The sequence below is a fragment of the Protopterus annectens genome, chromosome 2.part2 (assembly GCF_019279795.1).
Source record: "Protopterus annectens isolate FY-2018-M chromosome 2.part2, PAN1.0, whole genome shotgun sequence".
NCBI classification, from domain to species: domain Eukaryota; kingdom Metazoa; phylum Chordata; order Ceratodontiformes; family Protopteridae; genus Protopterus; species Protopterus annectens.
In genome coordinates, this window is record NC_056730.1 from 455,219,927 (window position 1) to 455,242,394 (window position 22,468).

Consider the following 22,468-nt stretch of genomic DNA (forward strand, 5'->3'; position numbering starts at 1 on the left):
AAGAATTAAGGTGAGAGGATCCTTCTCTGGCAAGTCGTATTTAAACAGTGGCACCAGGCGGGGGTGTCATCTTTCCCCTTTGTTGTTTGTGTTATATTTAGAGCCACCGGCAAAGAAAATAAGGGACTCATGGATTCTAGGCTATTTATAACTGGTATGGTAATCACGAAAAGTTAGCTTTGTTTGCAAACAATATTACTTTGTACTTGATAAATCCAGGAAAGGACATTTCATTGTTGTGGAATATTCTGAGTCAGTTTCAAGACCTTTTGAGCAAAGGCTATAGCAGTAAACTGTGTATCCACACAAGAATTGGTTCAACAATATCTACATTTATGGTGACATAATAAGGTGAAGTATTTAAGTGTATGGATTAAAATAAGGATTCTGTTATGAGAGCTAAGGATATATGGGAAGACACTAAAAAGATAAATTAAACATGGGAAAGTAGAATCATTTGCTTATGCACATGGATAGTAAGATACAAGCAGTGAAAATGTTTTTAGTCCATTTAGTTTTAAAAAGAAGTTGGGCATATTTTTACTAATCAGGGAAGAAGTTGTGGGTACTAATTAATAAAGAGTTGAAGGAACTTATTTGGTTGAGAAAGAGGACAAGTGTTACGATGGATAATTTGATCCTCTCCATAGAAAAAGATGGTTTAGGATTACCTGATTTGAATGAATACTTTAGAGCTATGCAGTTAAGGATAATATGCATGAAGCAAACTGATGTTTATAAATCAAAGAGGAATGAGATGATGATAAAACAGAGGGAAAGTTCATGAAATACAGACAAAGTAGGGTTTTGGATTGAGATCTTTAAAGAGAATAACAACCGTACAGATTATATTATATTATATTCATAAAGGTTGCAGAAAAAGTTCTAAGAACTAAGCCAGCATAGGAATGTAGAAAGGAGATTTTGCCAATAGGGATGACTGCAACTAGGAATATAGAAAATAGGCAAATGGAAATTGGAATTTACTAGAGAAAAATGGCAAAGGAAGCAAGGTACTGGAAGCAAATAACTAGAGAGGAAAAGGTAATAGATTGGGATGAGGCCAAGCAGAAGTTTGAACTGCAAGTTAGATACTGCCTTCCCTATCAGCGATTAATATCACAATATTAGCAAAGAGAAAGGAATAGGTGGATGTTAAGTGATAGATCAGCTCTAGTAAAATTTTAGTTGTGTCTTGAACAGAATTTGCTGTTAAAGGGATAATTAGTAAAGCATACAAAAATATGTCATTTTAACTCTACGAATTGGTACCCGTGGTGGTGGTGCTGTGGTAGCGTTGTCGCCTCACAGTAAGATGCTGTTCGAATCGCAGCTAGAGCGTCTTCTGCGTGGAGACATGCGTGAATGGGCGTACCTTTGTTGAAGGTTGTGCATCAGGGCTGGTAACTCGGCACGTAAAAATCAACTACCAATCATTAGCGGACCGGAGTTCCTCTGTGGCGACCCCCTAACCGGGAAAAGCTGAAAGACACAAACAAACTCTACGAATTGGTCAGAGGAGGTTAAAAAAGACTGGGGAGAGAGAGACTGGAAAGGCAATTTAAAAAGTAACAATGGAAGAACATCTGTATTGCTCTTAGGTATGCAACTAAGTCCAGAAGGTTTATGATTTTTGCTTGGAAATGTTTGCATAGACATTTGTATAACCAAGGCGGACTTCAGAGACTTTTTCTTCAGGCAGATAGCAAATGCTAGAGGTGTGATGGAAAAAAAAGTGGCAACTAGGAACACGTTTTTGGGGGTGGGAGGAGGTGCAATGAACTGAAAGATTTTAAATATTCCCTTCAAAGTACTCTGTCAGAAATTTTGAAGGACCAAATTCTTTTGAGCTGGGAATCAAGATCTGAATTGCTTATGCATAGTAAAGCATCATTACATTTAATGCTCTCAGCTACCAAAAAAGCAATTCATTCCTAGAAAATGGAAGTCAAACGCGAAACCAACTGTAACTGAATTATTTATTATTTTTAAGGCGATAAAAGAACTAGGTGTGGGATCTTTAAAAATGGCAGAAGTGAATTAAACATAAATAAATGGAACTTGTGGGAATAATACATGGAGAATAATGTTCAGGAGGAAGAAGAGAAGTGAGGTTTAAGGGAAGACAGGAGTTTTGCAAGTTATATAATTGTTAAAAAGAAATAAAATATATATGTAATGCATAATGCATGACTATAATATGTTAATGCGGTTTATTTTCTATTAATGTATACGTTCATATGTCTTAAGTGATAATTTAAGATAAAATATCAGTAGTCAAGTGGAGTTCTCCATACTTGCAAATACATCATAAGTCTTACCATGTCCTGCTGTACATAAGAAAAGGTAGACTGCCTAAAATTGTTCACACAAGGATGAAAAAAGACCACGACAAAATGTTCCTGCCATTTTTTCATGCAACTGAACTCTCAGTACCCTTGGGTTGTGAAAGACAGGTTACAGAGAGCGATTCTTTATAAAGTGCACTTACAGGTGTGTCTGGATTTTTTTAACAAAGTCAACAATAAAAATGTTTCTGAGGTTACTAAAACACTGCCCAGCAGGCCGGCATACTATGCTGGTAATAGTGTTAAACAGCAAACTTTGTGAACTACAGACTCTTCTTTCCGCACTGTGTGGTAAGTTTGTGCATAATTCTTAGACTGCATACATTACATATTTTGAAGGATCTGATAAATTAATCCTTTCTGAGGTATATTTGACACAATTGCGAGAGTTCATATTCTGAAGAAGTCTGTATAATAAAGACGAAACCTAGGTCAAATTTGTGTATCTGGTCTGTATATTTGACTCTACCGTCTCTGGTCAACAGGGTCCTTCCTGGTGTTTTCTGTCAACTTGTTAGTAGTTTGGATTGGTGTCTACAATTGGGAGAGTGTTCTTCAGTGCCTCAGCAGAATTATGGCTGCTTGTGTATGCACATATGCTGCTGTAGGTACTCTGGAGATTTTTGTCTCTAGCTAACAGGTGTATTTAACATCTCTCTCACCTCTTTAATGTAACACCAAATAATGCATTCTTTGTGAGTATTTGGCAGTTCATATTAAATCTTCTTTCAGAGTAATGTCACATAAAGCCTTCATCCCTGTAGTCAATATATCCCTCATCTAATCAAATGTAAGAAAAAGAAAAAAAAAGTAATGGGGTTTAATTATTAGTTTATTGGCCTCTACATTTATGGGTTTTTAACAGGATTTGTTTTAATAGTCTATTAAATTGGTCATAAAATGAGGAGGGGACATAGGCAGTCCCTGGTATTCAAAGAAAACTGAGCAACAATGCAACTTGACTTGCCCTGATAAGTTGAATTGCACTGCTGAAACATTTAATGACTTATTTTAGTCTACATTCCTAAATGAGCAATATCTTGGTACCTGTGAAGATAATTATGAATCACTTCACTAAGCAGATGAAATAAAAAAAAAAATCACAGGAGTGCCTAATCACGTAGCTTAATCCAGGTTCATTAGTAACATCTAAATGGAGTTGCCAAGTTAACTCTCTATATTCCAACACGTCTTGCAATCTACCATCAATGGCTCTCTGTTTTACTTGTTCTAAGGCAAAAAAAAAATTCACACTTTTTACAATTAATACGGTTTTGATAAAGAATGAGTCATATATCATTTACATATAGTATTCATATCCTTGTGTGATTTTACATAATCTTTTCTCTGTTTTCCCAATGTAGTAAGCAATACATGAAAGACATTTTGCTGCACACACCACCCCCTTAGTCTGACAACTGAATCTTCTCCTTCATGGGATAACCTTTTCATAATCCACTAAAATAATACAAGATCCTTCATGTATGAAACTACTTTGACTGCAACTACAACATCTTGTTACTTTAAAACTGGTGTATGCAGCAAAATGTCTTTCATGTACTGGGGTGTATGCAGCAAAATGTCTTTCATGTACTGGTTACTACACTGGGAAAACATCATTTCGGGGAAACATTTTAACTAGTCTCACTGGATTGTAAAAGCATATAAGCAGACATTTCCATGCAAACTATGGGCTTTTGTTATATAAATTGGTATTTTAACTTGCTTCCACTCTATTTCTGATATTAAGTCACCTATTCCTGTTTCTCATTTTCTCTCTCTTTTCCCTGTTCTTATCCACCTCCTTCCTACCCTTAACAACCTACCCATCTTTTTTCCCCTTTGGCTCTCCTACTTTCTATTTTTTAATCATCTCTGGGGCTTATGTTGCATCATCCCATTTCCCTTTTATTTGATGCCATTTATTTTTTAATCCCATATATTCCCATTCAAACATTTTTCCAGTTGGAATTCCTCTTGTAATTTTTCCAAAGTTTCTAATCTTCCTCCTACTTGTACCTGGTCCCAGTATCTAGCATGCTCTTGTTTTTTTCTCTTAGTATTATAGGTTTCCTTTCAAACTCTTCTTCTGTCCTCCTGATGGGTAGCATTCTTGTTCTCTCTCTCTGTCCCCCAGTACAGAAAAAACACACTGAACAACTGGACAAATGGTCACCATCCACCTTTACTGTGTTCCTAGTACTTCAGCATCAAGCCTTCCAGTTAATAATCACGCACAAGAATGGTGTACTTTATATACATTTCACTACATTCATTATTCAGTTCAATTATACAGTAATTGATCAATTAATCAGTGAGTCAAGAAAGTTAAATTTTAAAGTGCATCCTGAGCAATTAAAATGCTTCAGAAACATTTAAAGTGCATCAGAAAACTTTTAAAATGCAAGTTCCTACAAAAGCACGTATACATCTCTACATTAACAAATAATAAAACTTTTAGCTTTACAATATTTTTTCTCATAGTAGATTTTACAGCCTGAAGGAATTATTGAACAGTAGGGTACGTAGGATGGAAACTGGTTCTAATACAGTAGGCACCTTTAGATGTGGAAGGTGCAAGGTGTGTGACAATGTCAAGAACATTTCAGGCACTTTGATTAATGGAAAGAAGTTCATCACCCTGGGATCTTACAATTGCAGTACCAGTGGGGTTGTTTATGCCATTGGATGTCACTGTCTACCTGTAAAGTGGTATACAGGCCAAACCAGAAGAACGGTGAAAAGAAGAATTATGGAGCATTTGGGGGATGTGAGGCATGTCAGGCTTAATAATCCTGTGGCCCAGCATTTCCATGCTGTTCACAATGGTAACACTAGCAGTTTATTTTTTTCTGTTTTAAACAAACCTTATGCAGTACAAGGCGTGGAATATGGGTGCATTTTGTTAAGGATGGAAAGTAGACATATTATTAATTTTGGAACTTTGTGGCCCCATGGGCTTAATATGGAGTTAGATTTACATGTATAGGAGGAAATGTTTCAGTATGCATTATTTTATAAATGCATAGACATACAGGATGAATGCTTTATATGTATAGGGTAAAATGTTTAAGTATTTGTCAATCTAAAGATGTATAGGTGCATTGGCATGAACTTTTTAAACTATTAAGTTAAATGCAATAGGAATGCAAGGGGTTGCATTTTAAAAGTTTTTTGATGCACTTTAAATGTTTCTGAAGCACTTTAATTGCTTAGGATGCACTTTAGATTTAAATTTTCTTGACTTACTGATTAACTGATCAACTATTGTAGAGCTAAATGTTTTAGTATTTGTTAATCTAGAGATGTACAAGTGCTTTTGTATGAACCTGCATTTTAAGTTTTCTGGTGCACTTTAAATGTTTCTGATGCATTTTAATTGCTCAGGATGCACTTTAAATTTTTTTGACTCGCTGATTAATTGATCAACCATTGTAGGGCAAAATGTTTTAGTATTTGTTAATTTGGAGATGCATAAGTGCTTTTGTATTAACTTCTTAAATTATAATGTTAGATGCAATAGGAATGTAAGGGGTTGCACTTTGTATGTTTTGATGCATTTTAAATGTTTCTGAAGCACTTTACTGCTCAGGATGCACTTTAGATTTTCACTTTCTTGACTCACTGATTAATTGATCAATTATTGTATAATTGAATTGAATAATGAATTTAGTGAAATATATATAAAGTACACCATTCTTGTCCGTGATTATTCTCTGGAAGGCTTGATGTCAAAGTACTAGAAACAGAGTAAAGGTAGATGGTGACCGTTTCTCCAGTTGTTCAGTGTGCTTTTTCTGTCATTGGTGGGTTGGTTCATGGAGTGGTATTTTTGGAGTTATCTCTCTGTCCCCCCAACTCTCTCTCCAGATCTTCCTAAATTCTCCTTATACTTCCTCTGCCACTACACATCAATCTCTTCTTATGGTTTTCCCAGCATTACTTCTATCACACCCTTCCCCTCTCTCCTAGATCTCCCTCTCTTTTCCCTTTATAATTTGTTTCCATTCTACCTTAGTCTACATCTATCATTCGTAAAATGTTAATTGTAAGACATGCTTGTAAATGTTCCTTAAGATCAGGACTTCCTAACCTTTCCTTTTCCTTTGCTTCTTTAATTCTGTCCATTGTCACACTGTTTCCTTGCTTTCTACAGGTAATCTTTGCTGATACGTGTCACTTTCTTTAGTAATTTATTTTCTGTCAGTTCCACAAAGCTTGCCCTGGGAACAAACTGGAATATGATACACATCTGTGCTCGCCTAATGTAAAAGTCCAAGATTACTGTCTTCTATCTTTTTATTGCTCCTTAGCTCCAACACATTTTTCGTCATGTTTTCTGTTTTGAATATTTTGTGTCCCCATTAATATTCCCCATTCCTCTTTTCCTTTGTATAATTCCTGATAATACTCTCTGAATCCCAGTAATACGTCTTTCAGTCTTATTCATTTCTCCCCTTTCATCTTTTTTTATTACCATAATTTTGTTTTTTCCTTATTTATTTTCGAATCTGACATCCTCCTGAATTCCTGCAGCTTCTTTATATCATCTCTCTGTCTGGTTAGAGCGAGGAGTGCATCACCTGTATAAAGTTTTTTTTTCTGTCATTCTCACCCCACTCATACCCTCTTAAGCAATGAATCCTTAATGTTTCCAGTAGAGGTTCAAAAATGAGTAGGAAAGGAAACCACAGCCATCCTCCTTACTTGCTCTTCTCTACACTTCTATTGTACCTGACAGCCTTGCCCTTATTTTCACTCTAACCTCAACACACACATACAATCTTTCTATCATCTCCACCCACCTATCTGGGGTATTACTTCTTCTGGTTACCTTCAGTAGTATTTCCATCCCACCATAGCAAAAGCCTTTTTGCATCTAAGGATAATAGTGTTGCTTCTTTATCTGTGTTCTGGGATTCCTGCATTATTAACAGGATCCTTATCAAATTATCGGTTGTTCGCCTACCTCCCGTAAAACTTGTGTGGTCACAATGTAATAATCTGGATAGAATTTTCATTACTCCTTCCACAAGGATTAGAAAACACTTGTAATCCTGGTTTAACACTGATATTTGTCCATGTGATGTGGGTCATCTTATGTGTTTTCTCTCTTTGTGTATCAGTGAAATTACTGCTTCCTTCCAGGAATTAGAAAATTGCCCTCTATCCATCTTGAATTTTATGAAACAAACCTACTCATTTATGCACTAGTTCCTCTATCTCTATTCTACAAAATGCTACTGTGATTCCATCACTTCTCTGAGATTTTCCTTTCACAATCTTCCACCACACATTCAATACTTCTTCCCAATCAGTCAACTTTATCAGCATTTGTCCTTCCTGCCCTACTAGTTTCCCCATCTCCAGCCACTGCTACTCATTTCCCATTTTGCTTTGGACTTCTTTTCTCTTCTTCTTTCTCTTTGCATACTTCCTGATAATACCCTCTGAAGCCCTCGAATATAGCTTACAATATTATTCTTTTATCCCTCTTGCCCTCTTCTCCTGGTAATATACCCCCCTTTTTAACTTCTGTTGCCTTGGGACTTGTTTTAAAATGCAGTCTCTTCGCCACTGTTCTCTCTTTGCAGCTGTACCAATTCATTTTGCAAGCTCTCTTTATTCTGCCGGCTAACTGTTTCGGTTTTCCTTTACTGACATATAATTCAATTCTAATTATCCTCTTTGTTTTAGCCTACTTTTCTGCTGTTTCCACCATATTCTGCTCTAGTGTTGTCATAATTTTCCCCAATTTCTTATTCTCTTCCCTACCCACTATGTATGCTGGAATACTCCAATGTCTTTCTAAATTGTATTCTCTTTCTCCAGGTATTCTTACCCCTATTGGCACACGGTCAGATAAAGTAATTGGATCCATTTCCCTTACCCTGTTAATAACTATTTCATAATATAACTGCCATTGATTCTTGATAATGTCTTATGTCTGACAGAACAGTGTATGTATTCCTTTCTCATCTGCACTACTGTATCCATCTACTTTGTGTCTATCTAGTCATCCTACTGAAGTTATACAATTCCTCAAAAATCTACCTTCCTTTGCCAATTTTCTCACTCTGGGGCCTCCTACTTCACCCCTCTTTACTTTCATGTTTCAGTCTCCAAAAGTTATTGCCATGTCTTTCTGAAATGTTACTATCACCTCCAGTATTCCTCACATTTCCTTTATTGTTACCTTGGGTGGAACTTAAATGGTAACCATTGTAATACTGCACCCACCCCCTACCCCCACTGCCCCTTTTTTCAGCATATCTCCCCTTTTGTATCTTCAATTTTATTTATTTGCATGTGGGCTACTTCTTTACAAGTATCACTACCCCTCTGTTTCCTCTTTCCCCAAGAAGCACTTACTGCTGCTTTACAACTTCATCCCATCTTACTTTATTAAGATGAGCCTCTTTTAGTGTTAGTATTTCTGCCTTTGTCCTTCTCAGGTATTCTTTTACATCATATAATTGGGGGGGGGCTTTTGTCAGTACAACAGTTCTCATTAGAAAACTTTGCGGTGTAACAAATTACAAAATACTTAAAATTCAAAATAAGGTAGAGAAATTACTACTGAACAGTAGATGAAGATAAGAAAAAAAAAACATTTTTAAGCTTCTTGGCGGATATGTCCTTCAAGGAATTCAATTTAGAAGAGTCACAAAGTTAGGACTAATTTCAAACAGTATCTCAAGGTAATAGCCAATGATAATCTACAGGATAACTGGCCTGCTAGCACACTGTTGACATTCTGGTGATCTACAGATTCAGACAACTAGAAGAACATGTCAGGCTGTGAAAGACAGAGAACTCAAAAGACAGCACTCCTTCCTGGGGTGAGGGGAAGCAGGCGTATGCTGTAAATATGTCAGCATGTGTTCACTCACTAGTTAGTGGCTGGCAGGATAAAATCATGATCTTATGGTAAACAAGGAGCAGTCAAAACATCAGCAAAGGCATAATTCAACCCCAGTGAACATCAGTGTCTTAAAGAGATAAAGGTAGCAAATAATCAAGAAAAAAATAGCAGTCATGTCCCGTAATGTAGTACTCTTTCCAGAGAGATTGCCTCTTCATTCCAGAGAGCAAATCAAAACATTTTAGTGCACTGTTCAGAATACTAATTGAAAACTGGGAATTTTGACAGGAGCTCTGGCCTTAAGGTAAACAAAAATATCCATCTAGGGTTGGGGGGGGGGGTGTTTGCTAAAGCATACCCTCAGAGGGATGAAGCAGATCCTCACCTGGAGAACAGTCACTGGAAAATGGTGCTGAATTTATTTATTTATTCTACATTTGTTTAATGGGATGGCCCAACTGGGTTAGTAGCCCATTTTCAGCGGAGATCCAGGAAGAAAAGCTCCAATAACAATTATAGTAGCAAAGACATAACAATTTAGAACAGTAATTACAATAAACACAGTAAAAATATACAAGTCATCTAGTATTAATACAAACAGAAGCATTGTAAAGTAGGTATACAACAGATGCAGATACAATGTCTACAGGTTTTACAGTAACACCTAGCATTAGGGAAAGACAAGCTTCATCCTACAACAGAGTAAGTACAATGTGCCTAGTGATCAGAAAGAAGAGAAAAAATTAGTAATATGTTTGAGAGAAGGAAATGTGAAGTAAGAGTGAGGGGAGAAAAACTTATCCAGGGGTGAAACAGGTAAAGAGCTATTTCTTGATTAGGTGTTCTTTAAGGAATTTAAATTTGGAGGTAGTGGGGATATTAAGTGTGTGTTGGAGAATGCAGTTCCATATTATTTTGTGATTTGATTTGTGAATAAGGAGTCACTAAAAGAATTACTAGATTTATTAACTTTTAGAAGTAGTTTGTTGGATGAGCAGAGGGTACGGATGCTGTTATAAGGTTGAACTAGATTCCTTAGAGCTGGACAGGCTTCAGGCTGATGTATGATGTTATGAGCGACTGTAAGTTGGTTAAGGGATAGTAGTTTGGTAGCTCGAGCCAGTGTAGCTGTTTCAGGGCTGTCACAACCTCTGTTCTCATCTGAATTCCTTTCAGTTTAACATTTGTCACTCAACCAAAGTTTTGTTTTATGTTTGCTTTACCTCTTTATAAAGAACCAAATATTGCAGAAGCCTGTGGTAATTACATACTCTTGTGATGCCCAGTTATTACTCCATGCCACTAAATGATGAAACACAGTAGCCCAAAAAACATACTTAAAACTAATAGCCCAAATGAAATTTTGCTCGTTTCCAAATCAATATAAATTAACTCCTGTAACTGCATACATACTGGACTCCATTAACTTGTGCTTTGGAACAGAAAAAAAGCATAAATGTACTGACTCTCTTCCCTTGCAGGAAGCTACAAAGGACCTTTTTTTACAATACGAATTGCACGTGGTAAGAAAACAATTAACACGGAAACTCACAGTTACGCAATAATCCACCCCACAATGTCCAGCACCACAGCTAAATATATGGCTGACTTACCTGCAAAAGAAGAGGAGTTGCCTTCAGCTTTTGTTTGATGCTTTCAACAGAGTCTATGAAGCTGCAATTTAAAATACAAAATATAAAAACAAAATTCAAACCTGTGCTGTCATATTTTATCAACAATATCCAACGTCAAGAAAAAACTTTAATAAAAAAAGCAAAGCTTTCGGGTCCACACCCTTCTTCAATACTAAAACACATTTACATCAACTGTTACAACTTTAAATAGGAACACAAAACCATCACATGACTACAGCCAGCCAACCATGTGATAGAACATTAAAAATATATAATTTCTAAAAGACCTAAAAATACATTGAACTTAGAAATCAAAGTTTGTTCTGTTGTAGATTAACTAAAACACTAAAACCTATTTTAGTTAAACTACAACAGAACAAACTTTGATTTCCAAGTTCTATGTATTTTTAAGTCTTTTAGTAATTATATATTTTTAAGGTTGTTCTATCACATGGTTGGCTGGCTGTAGTCATGTGATAGTTTTGTGTTCCTATTTAAAGTTTTAACAGTTGATGTAAATGTGTTTTAGTATTGAAGAAGGGTGTGGACCCGAAAGCTTTTTTGCTTTTCTTATTAAAGTTTTTTCTTAACGTTGGACATTGTTGCTGCTATTCCTTATTTTTACAACAAGAACTTTGTTCTATCACTGTCATATTTTATGTCAACACTGAATTCTCATAAAACTTGTTAGCTTGTGTCTCTTAAAATCTCTGATAAGGACTGTCTAGTTTCAATTAATAAATTAATCATTCATAAGCATGTCCATGTAGGCATTAGAGATGGCTCTAGAATGTATTAAGGGGAAATATATCTTATTTGATAAACCACCTGTAGAAGACAGTCCTGAGTCCTGGGGTATGCATCCTACAACATTTTCAAAACACACAAAAACACCATCTCTACTAGCAAAGTGGGACTGAGCCCTATCCATGACCAAGTGATCTGCTTCCTATTTGTTTCTGGGGCAGATCCTGTGGTGATACAACTGAAACAAGCTGAAGACAGCATATCTCCAATACTAATAGACTGGTTTCTTGTCAGTTAGCCAGTTTGCTAACCATTAGACAGCATAAGGGTTTGCATTTAGTTCAAGTGATAATGCCAGACTGTGGCAGGATATCAAAGGCCTTGGCCAAGTTCAGGTAGGCAGTGTGAACCTACTGGTCAAAGACTAATGCATCACTGACATGTTCAAGGAAGCCCATCAAGTTCTGGAGGCAAGATTTACCTTTAACACACAGAAACTGGCTATGGTCCAAGGCTTGCACACTACTTATTCCTTTGGTAATGCCATACTGGTGCATCCCATTCCTTTGCAGATGAAGCTGTGCCTGCATATGGTCTACTGTGATCAATGTACTACCCTGGTAAACTAAGGTAAATAAATAAATAAGGCTGTTGAGGCTTATGTGTCTATAGTCGCAAGGGTCAGCAGTGGATCCAGTCTTGTACAGCATGATGACTACATTAGTTTTCCATTACTGTAGCGTTAGTCCAGTGGAAAGGATTAGGATGAATAGGTCTACTACTGAGTCTATCAGACCAATGTCTTGCGCTAAAAAAAAGTTAGTCTGGCATTATCAGGTCCCATGGAGATAATGTGCTTGGCACTGGAGAGAGCATTCAGGACTTGCTGAGAGGTGATCAGAGAGGTTGTGGGTGTGCTAGGAGATAAGGGAGTAATGTTAGCCAACATATTTGTGGACAAATTCAACTCTACTGTAGGTCTTCAGGGGACAAGAAAGTGTTGTTTATTTACTTTGCTTACAGGAGAAGTACACTGATCACAAGACCACTTGGGCACTGCCCAAGTGATTGTTGTGTATATTAGCTTTGGACATTGCTGGGCATTACCTCAAAGGTTTCTGACACAGCTGAAGAAGGCTTTGTTGTTGTCGATTGTCCTTATCATAGGTAGCAATTTTCCATAAATACTTAAAGAATATTTTGTATCACTTAAATTTCATCAGTTAGCTGATTAGATTTACCTAGTAAGATGTATAACAAGCCATCAGATAGCAGAAACTGTGTTTCAGTACATCTGTAACTACTGAACTTTATGTGTGTATGAACATTTTAAAGAAAAAGTGGTCAACATATATTATATGATGACATGCCGAATGATAGTCTAGACACGTTTCTACTCATTTCTCTGGTGGGAAGATTTTTTTTAAATCAGTAGCTAAGGAAAACGCTAACATTTCTTTTCTTCTCCATGACCCACTATGGTAATGATCCTTCATTCCATTGAAGTAAGACGCATGACAAGTCATCAGACAGCACACTTAGGACACCTGAGGAGGGTCATGTCTACCGGAGGCACAACTGCCATCCCATTACTTTTTGTCATAACTTAGACTGTCTTTGGTTCAAAATCCAAACACACTCATTTACTCTTTAATCCTAATATCTTTAGTCTACTTTCAGACAGGATGACTGATATTTCCTTCAATGCCATACCCTTCCTATTGGAAGCACTTGGGTTCATTGTTATTCAACAGCTCCCACACATTAAGGTTTCTATAGTCATTTACAGATATGCATTGTGTTTCCCTCTAAATTCATGAGGTGTTAATCCTGCACTTCAAAGTAAGTGCTGCAGTGTTCTCAGATTGGCATGAAGCACCTTTGCAGACAATATGTCTGCTCTTCAGTCTGATGTTGCTTCACTTTACTCTAACGCAGTTTTTCATTTCAATTTGAATCCCAGGAGCAATCTGTTTTCTTTTATTTCTGACAGCTCCCAATAAAAAAAAAACCTCATATAATTTTATGTAAAAATAAATATTTTACCTATGTTAAGTGCTTATTGTATATTCTGATGTACAGTTCTTTTATCTGTTTTATATACTTCTGTAAATCCTTTGTAAAATATACACTAACTTTTTTGGAGCTTTTATCCCCGGGCCTCTGCTGAAAATGGGCTTCTACCCAGTCGGACTATCCCAGTCAACAAATGTAAAGTAAATAAAAGGTGCTGCTTCCCCTCTGTACTTGAACATTGTCTTTTGATAAGCACATGCTTACTTCACAGTATCTTACTCATGTGACTATTTACCTATACATGTGCATTTTTAATGAATGAATCATGGTAGGTATACAGTATGTAATCATGTGTCATGTGTCCACACAACTTATAAGTTTTACTTATTTATTTATTTATTTACTTACTCACTCACTCAATCACTCTGTTAATCCTGGTAGAAGACTGAGCCACATTGTCAATTTTCAAGTTTACCCAGGTGGACACAACAGACAGAATACACCAGATACAGTAAAAGCGAAAAATATAGATAATTTTTTTTTTCCAAAAGGGAATAGGGAGATTCCTTGTGTGTTACATACATACATACAGATATACAAATATGTCAGACAAGGGCAATAATGCCATTCTAGCCTGCCAATATACCAACACAGTTATTCCCATAATAAGTGTCCAGGTTTTTCTTACTGCTTGCTTTATATAATTTGGTAGTCTATCCCATGCATCAGCTATTCTCTCAGAGAGCCAATTAGCATACCTCTCATTACTATACAGTCTTCTGCTTAGCTTGCATAATGACTCTCTGCTATTTTTTGATAACCCCAAACATTCCCAGAGGTAGTTATCTCTAAATGCCCTATATACCTGAATAAGGTCTCAACTTAAATATCTACATGAGATACTGTACACGTTCAGGTATTTTAGATTTTCACAATCACTTTAAATGTTCACATACGTAGATGCCCTTGGTATACTTTCACTGTACTCTTTCCAATTTACTGATGCTTGTTTTCTTATAAGGTTTTCATAATGCAATTCCATACTCTTGTTTGGGTGTAGTGTAAGTAAAAACACTGATTTCACCATTACTGACTTTGTAGACTTTATAAATCTTTGTATATATCCTATACTTCTAAACTATCATTCACCAATTGACAGATATTAGAAAAACTCAGAGCTGGATCTACCTATATACCCAAGTCCTTAAGTAAATCAAGAGTTTCAATCACGGTGTGCTGTATTAAATATTCACATTTCAAACCATGTCTCCTAAATCTCATATGCTTAGTTTTTGATATATTTATCAGCATGATATTCTCCTGTACCCACACGGTCAATTTAGTCATACTCTTTTGCAGACATGCCCTATAATCATTGTATCCATTTTCAAGTTATCTGAATACTGACTGTAGAACATCTCAGATGAAAAAGATAGTACTACTAAGGCATACACAATGAATGCAATAAGAAGATAAATTGCCATTTCCATATTTACAAAATGTATAAGCAATTAACAATACATGTGTGAAGTAGGGGACAAGGAAAGGAAGATGATGCAGGAAGGATGAAGGATACAAGGTGAGATAACACAGTACAGACACATGACCAAGTAAACAGTTTCAACACATTTGACATTGCAGACCCAATGGAAATGACATAGTACACTCTCTTGATATGTGCCCATATTTGTAAATTGCTTTATATACAATTTATGTAAGCTCTATAGCCATACAATTTTTTTATACACCTGTGTGTACATGCATGCATGTTTATGCATATTGCTTAACATATTTATATAGGTTCGTAGGTATATACTAGGCTGACAACCATCAGGGCCTTTATAAGCCTAGCCATGAAACCAAAACCAGTTATATCCCTGGTAACATGTACATCTAATTGGGGGGATATGTTTGTTAAGAAAGGTATGTTAGTTAGAAGGTTACATTTGAATAGGGTTAGGGTGGACTCTGCTTCACATGGATGGGATATTCCAGAGCATGGGGATCCTTTGAGTGACATATCTGCCTTGGCAGCAAGTTTTATTTATGTCACAAGCAAAGCTCAAATCCCTGGATCTAATATTTCTGGTGCTGCTTGTTTTGCAGATGTGCAAAAGCTTCATTAGGGCATGGATGTTTACGTGCCAGACACAGAATGTCTCTCAACAACCTGTAGGAGACAAAGTATAGTGACAGGGCTCTAAGGTGATCTGTATAGGACAGGTTGCCAATGCTCTTGCTGATCTCTTCCGTGACAATTCATTCCATGGCTTTGCATATTAGACTAGTTAGACTAATGGGCCTGTAGTTTCCAGGGATGGCTGATAGTTGGTAACTGTTGCCATCCTTTGCTGGCTTGGTACGTAGCCTGTTTTGAGGTTGTGATTGAAAAATGACTCAAGTGGTCCTAATAGGTCATGTTTTAGGCTATTTAGGAGCCAACCTGGAATACTGTCGGGTCTCATTGAAGCTGTATTTTATCCTTACTGAGTGCTGCTATGACCTCTTCCCTGCTGACAGCTGGGGAGGTATGCTGGTAGGGATTTCACAAGGGTGGCAGGTGGGGGAGTGGGGGTAAAGACTAAGCTGAATTTGCTGGTCAGCAGATTCACTATGTCACTCTCCTCAGTGAAGGTATTACTATTTACTACCAGTGCTGCACACTGATGCATGTTACCTTTGAGGTTTCAGACAAAGCTGCAGAAGGCTTTGTGGTTGTCTTTAGCTTGAGAAGCTATCCTGGACCTCATAACTGGCCTTGTTGGATTTAATTATTCCTCTAAGTTTCCAGTTTAGTTTTTAGTGTGCTCTTGTCATTATGAGGGTTGCTCTTTCTGACTTTAACCATGACTTTTTTCCATTTGTTATTTACACTGTTAAGATTAGGATTCCTCCAAAGTGGTTTGCTTTTGTGGCTTGTTTTTGGTTTACTTCTGGTAGATACAGCAGCCTCTATGCAGTGACTTACATGTTTGTACAATGTTTCTGTGAATAATTCAGCATAGGCTGTTGTGAACTCTGGGTTGGCTGGGGCATTGAACTTGACTAGGATACAGTTTGCTTTAGTTTATAATTCTGGGTTTTTCGAAGTTGATTTTTATTTCTAATGAGAAGAGCTTTGTATTCTGACCTCAAAAGTGATGATACTGGTGAGAAAAAGGTCCAGTATGTTTGAACATCTGGTTGAATTGTGCACTAACTGACAAAGGGTATTTGTGTTAATAAAGTCCAGGAAATGTTGTGTCTGCAAGTATGTTTCCCAGCCTACAGTGGGGTAGTTAAAGTCTTCCATGAATAGAATGTTTAGTTGGATGAAGAGTGCCTCCAGTGACAAGAGTTGTGAGATTCTTGACACACAGATGGTAATATATAGCTTGCTTAGATATAGTAAGGGAGTCTAAGGTGATCTGCACGTGGATGAACTCCAGGGTATGATCTTGTTTAACCAACCTTGAGGTATACTTGTAGCTAATATACTGCAGACACCTCCACCTTTAGTCCCTGTTTGTGAGGCTGATGTTCTAAATGTGTGGGAGGCACTGTAGCCTTGAACTGCCAGAGTAACTTCTGTGATTTTTAACCATGTGTTGGTAATGGCACAGATGTCTATATTTTCCTACAACAGCAGCTTGTAGGGTGTGGAGTTTCTTGTATAGGCTCCTAGCATTAAGCAGTAACACTTTAGGTTCCTTTGGGTTTTATTTGCTATGTTGATAGGTTTATTACTTTGGCATTGCCTAAAAAAGGCTCTAAGGGGGTGGATAAAAATTTTAGCTAAAATCTAGAGGCCCAGGGGGACAGATATAGGTCATCTTTGGCAAAGCACCATGATCTGTTGACCACAGCTTCCTTGGCTGACAAATACTGCATCCCCATGGCTTGACACCAGAAAGAAATCCAGTTGTTAAAGTCAATCATTTTTTGTTCATATTGTGGCATTATTCTTGGTGAAAATAAAAAGCTGATCAGTGCAAGACATATAGTAATCTGACACACACATTCAGAGAGGTCCATAATGTTTTAATTCATATAATCCAGAGAGGTATGTCTCATGTTATTTACACTCAAATGGACTATGACAGAATCATACTAGTACCTGTGGCACAATAACTTTAATGTGTAGGCAACTTGGCAGATCCTGGCTCCAAGAAAGCAACTGACCATAATCTTCTCTTTATTCAGTCATTTGTGTGTCATACATTGGAGTTTCTGCCAGTCAAAATGCAACAAATAAATTTTGCAGAGGTGAACTGACATCAAACTGCTGAGAAGGCAATGGGCATCAGGTGTCATAGGCCTGAGTTTGTAGACATGTAGTGACACTGACCAAACAAATTTGCCTATATTAACCACCCATCATTTTCTGAAGAATTTCCCACTGCATCATGGTTATCTAGTGCAGTGTGTGTGTGTGTGTGTGTGTGTGTGTGTGTGGTGTAACACAGAACTGTACTGACACCTCCGTGATGCCCTGCCAAGGAGGACATTTGTGTAAGTGCAGTGGTCTGGCGGAAATAGCCACGGTGGATGTCCTAAGATATCCATCAATCGCTTTATTCAGACAAAGACATTACATTAGTACTTTGCAGAGAGGTGGGAAAAGCTTTACAGTTCACTTGTATGTTGTGCGGGTGTGTACTGGTGGGTGGCTGTGTGTCTGTGGGTCTGGAGATGTACCTTTGTAAGTGTGGTGTGTGAATGTTATGTATTGTGAAATGGACAGATTAAGAGTAAAATTGTCCTCTGTGTGGTCCCTTAGTGATTTTATCATTGCTTGGTCAATACACATACATTGCCCTTTTTTCCAGTACATTATCAGTGAATGCCTTGCTTCATGTATGGTGTCACTGCTGTATTTGCTCCTACAGCTGATTGTACTGTTTCGATATATATATGTCATTAAGTGTGTCTGTCTGATTTGCGGCACCTGTAATGGAGAACAGAAGAGTAGAAGTATTGGGTAACATCAACATACTCCTCAAGTGTCCCTAATTTTGGGTCATACTGACATCCTACAATCCTTACTTGTTTTTTTTTTTTTTTCATTTTTTTTTAAGTTTTAGATGATCAGCAAACAACATTTATTACTGTTAAAGACGTCTTATTTTTTTTTTTTTAAAAATGTGCTAATTCTTGAATTCTTATCTTGTAAGCTTACTAAGTCATTAGCACTGCAATATGAAAAGTACCTGACTCGGAACATTTCTCCATAACTCTGATGATGACAGGATAAGAGACATGCTTACAAGTATACACCTAAGATGAGCAAAATAAAGCAATAACAACAAAAAGTAGTGGGTCATATCACAGACTTGAGAGGTTATTATTAAGAAGAAACAAATGGAAGCTGAACATTTTTCATTCTTATGTAAAACTCTGTATAAAATAACATAGTTTAGGTCATGCTAGAATACAATTACTATGCAAAGATAACCATGTGAGCAGCCAGAATGCATTGTATAGTTTACTGTGCATGTTTTAAGAAATTGTTAGTGGGGCCTAAACTTAAGATTGATGCAGGCATTTTATTTTACAATTAATACATATGAAAGTGCTACTCAAAAGCCAGGATTAAAGACAGCGATAAGTGGGACTACTTTTAGTGACACACCAGACTAAATGAGTTGTTTGTCTATTTTCATGCATAACTGACTAGCTGAACATAGTCAAGTTTGAAATGTGAGACTGGCTCATTTAAGTATGGGGGATGGGAGGAATAACTTGAACAGGAACTGAAACTTATAAAACTGCTCTTGGTAATTTTTTTTTTTTTTAATCTCAGTAATTGGTTGACACTGTTGTAAGCTTCTTTCAGAGAATGTGTAATAAATCAGTAAGAAAAACATTTGAAAGACTCAGTGCAGAACATTCAATGATACCTGATCTGCACTTCTCCAATATGGCAGGTTTTTTTAAAGTCTTCCATTCTAAATGAATTGCAATGTAGTTTGCTAGCATATGGTAGGGCGACTGAATCTCACAAATTATGCTCTCATAGTACATTATGGGACAAATTTAGCTTTCTAAAGGTAAAACCTCTCACCAGGCTGTCTGCCACCATGAAGCCATTCAGGGATTAAAAAAAACAATGGGAATGAGTGCTTATTGTGCTGTGGGCACCTTAAGGAAGTATAGTAATTCAAGGAAAGATAAAAAAATATATGTTGTTTCATGTTTTGCATGTAGTGGCCCTTTAAGTTTATCACATCTTCTCCTTTCAGCACTAATAGCCAGACAACAAGTATGGGTGAATATAACTAAACTCAGGCAGGCCAAATCTTGCTGCAGAATTCTTGCAGGTTTTGCTTAAAAGTGTAAAGTCCCTTATAGTTATAAAATATACGGGTCCAATTCCCCCAACAGCGTATTCTTACACTTCCAACATAGTGCAGAGTTGCTTGGGAATAATCATTAAAGAAACGCTATGGTGTAAAAATATTTACACAAACATTGCCAACAAAAGCACTTGAAAAGTATCTAGCTGCATACTGAAAATTATTAATCTAACCCAAATTTGATTTGAAATTGTAACTTTAAGTATTCTTTTCTAGTCATCCTTTAAACTCTGTAATTTAATTAATCTTGACCTACCAAGAGCTTGTAAGCAGTGCTAATTAATTTCAGGTCAGTTGAAGACTTTCTGGCTTGTGTTAGCCATTGTATTAATAGAAATGCATCTTTCTCTTTGACCTCTGAAAACTGTTTGGCCTTATCAATGAAAATCAGTCTATTATAGCAAATGTTGTTATTCTTATTGACTCTATAGTGTTAACATTGTTCTCAGTGTTTTAATGCAGGCAAATCCTTCAGATAACTGTGTATATTCTGTTCTCCTTTACTCAAGGATTTTGCGAACTGAGTGAGAAAAAGTATATCCATCCATTCATTCATTTATTTTATTTATATCATTACCAGACTAGTATTTTATATATATCAACCACCTTACCTATCCTACTAGTTAGTTCACTAACTAATATTGAGTTATTTCAGGTTACTCCTCATAACAAAATTTTTTAAAGAAACATCTTTATTAAATTATCACTTATAACATCGGTAATCATACATTTATATAAATGAAAACAAACAATATTGACAATCTTAGTTGCAAGCATTATACATCACAAATCATATTGACATAATTTTTGTTGAAAACATTATACATCATTTATAATCTACCCAATCATTATCAGTTAAACATTACATAGCTCATTCAAATCCTGCCTTCTTTTAAACCTCATTCCTCCCCTGTATGTATTGTTCCCAGAATTCCCATTTTTCTCTATGTAATTTGCTTCTACCCTTTTCTAAAGATCCCATTTCCAGTTGTTTCATCCCTGTTACCATATTCACTATTTATAGTACAGTTGGTTTAGACTTTGATTTCCATTTTCTAGTAACTGCTTTTTTGGCAGCTACCATAATTAGACTCAGCAAGTCCTTACTATGTCTAGGCAATTCCGATTCTGTATCATAGATCAGAAAAATAATTTCCTTAGATACACCAATTTTTTCACCCAGTAACTTCAATAGAGAAGTCTGCAGGGAATCTTTAAAGTCTGCCAACTCATTACACTCATAGAAAATATGTTCCCAGTTGCCTCTTTCTTTCCCATAACACCTCCAACATTTGCTGTCAACCTGAGAAAAATCCTCTGGAATCTACTTGGGGTACAAAATACCTATGTAAACATTTCTAAGCAAAAATCCTAAATCTTCTAGATTTTGTTGCGTATTTGGGAGACATACATATATCCTCCCCATTGTTTCTTTGTCAAATTGCTTATCCAATCTCTCTTCCCAATCCTTTCTAACCTCCTCTGATTGATTCTTAGAGTTCTCATGCAATATTTGATATGCTCTACTAATTATTCCTTTTTTAACAGCTTCTGTTCTAGATTCTACTAAACACTCTACCAGTGTGGGTCTTTCATTTAAGACCTATTTCTTTCTCTTTGCCTATACTCTGATATCAATCCTGGATAAGGAAGGCAATCTCTAACCTGCAATCCAAATAAATTCTTAGCGTCTTCCTGTTCTATTACCTATCCATCTCTAGTTATTTGCTCCCAATACATTGGTTCCTTTTCCAGTTTTCTCCAATAAATTCCAGCCCCCACTTGCCTATTGTCTGTATCCTTAATTGCAGTCATCCCTATCGGCAGAATCTCCTTTCTCCATTCCCCTGTTGGCATAGTTCTCAGAATACTTTCTGCTACTTTATGAATAAAATATTCTTTATGATTATTGTTATTCTCCTTAAAAATCTGCATCCAAAATATCAGTCTCTCCTTGATTCTTGAGCCCACCCCATTTCATCATCATCTTTTTTCAGTATGAATTAAAGGTTTCTGCTTATGCTATGTATAGCAGCCTTAACTGTGTAGCTCTAAAATATCCCTTCAAATTAGGTAATACCAATCCACCCTGTTCTATTGGAAGAATTAGCTAATCCCACTTGACACTTGCCATCATCCCCTCCCAGATAAGATCCTTCAGCTCTTTATTAATTGCTATCCACAACTTCTCCTCTGGCTGATAAAAATATGCCTGACTGGTGTATAAGACTAAAGGGACTAAAAACATGTAACTGCTATTATATTACTATCCATATCCATATAACAGAGCTTCCAAATTCTCAATTTTTGTATTATATTTTGTTTATTCTCTTCTCCCATATTCTTATCTGCCACACTGGAATAATTTTTAATCCATACTCCTAAGTACTTCATTTTATCATATCCCCATAATTTACAGCTATTGCCTTTGTTTTAGTTTCATTAATTTTGTATCCTGAAAAGATCTGAAAGTATCAGGGAATGTAAATGCTTTCTCTGTATCAAGACCCACCAACAACTCTG

The 22,468-nt window shown here is 36.5% G+C and overlaps 1 protein-coding gene across 1 annotated transcript in view; it reads right to left on the reverse strand.

Annotated features, from left to right (window-relative positions):
* Positions 1-22,468, reverse strand: part of GFM2 (GTP dependent ribosome recycling factor mitochondrial 2) — a 1,110,238-nt gene that overhangs the window by 820,890 nt on the left and 266,880 nt on the right. Inside the window, 1 exon segment of the mRNA XM_044063950.1 lies at positions 10,827-10,887. Coding sequence (XP_043919885.1) covers positions 10,827-10,887 — 61 coding nt within the window.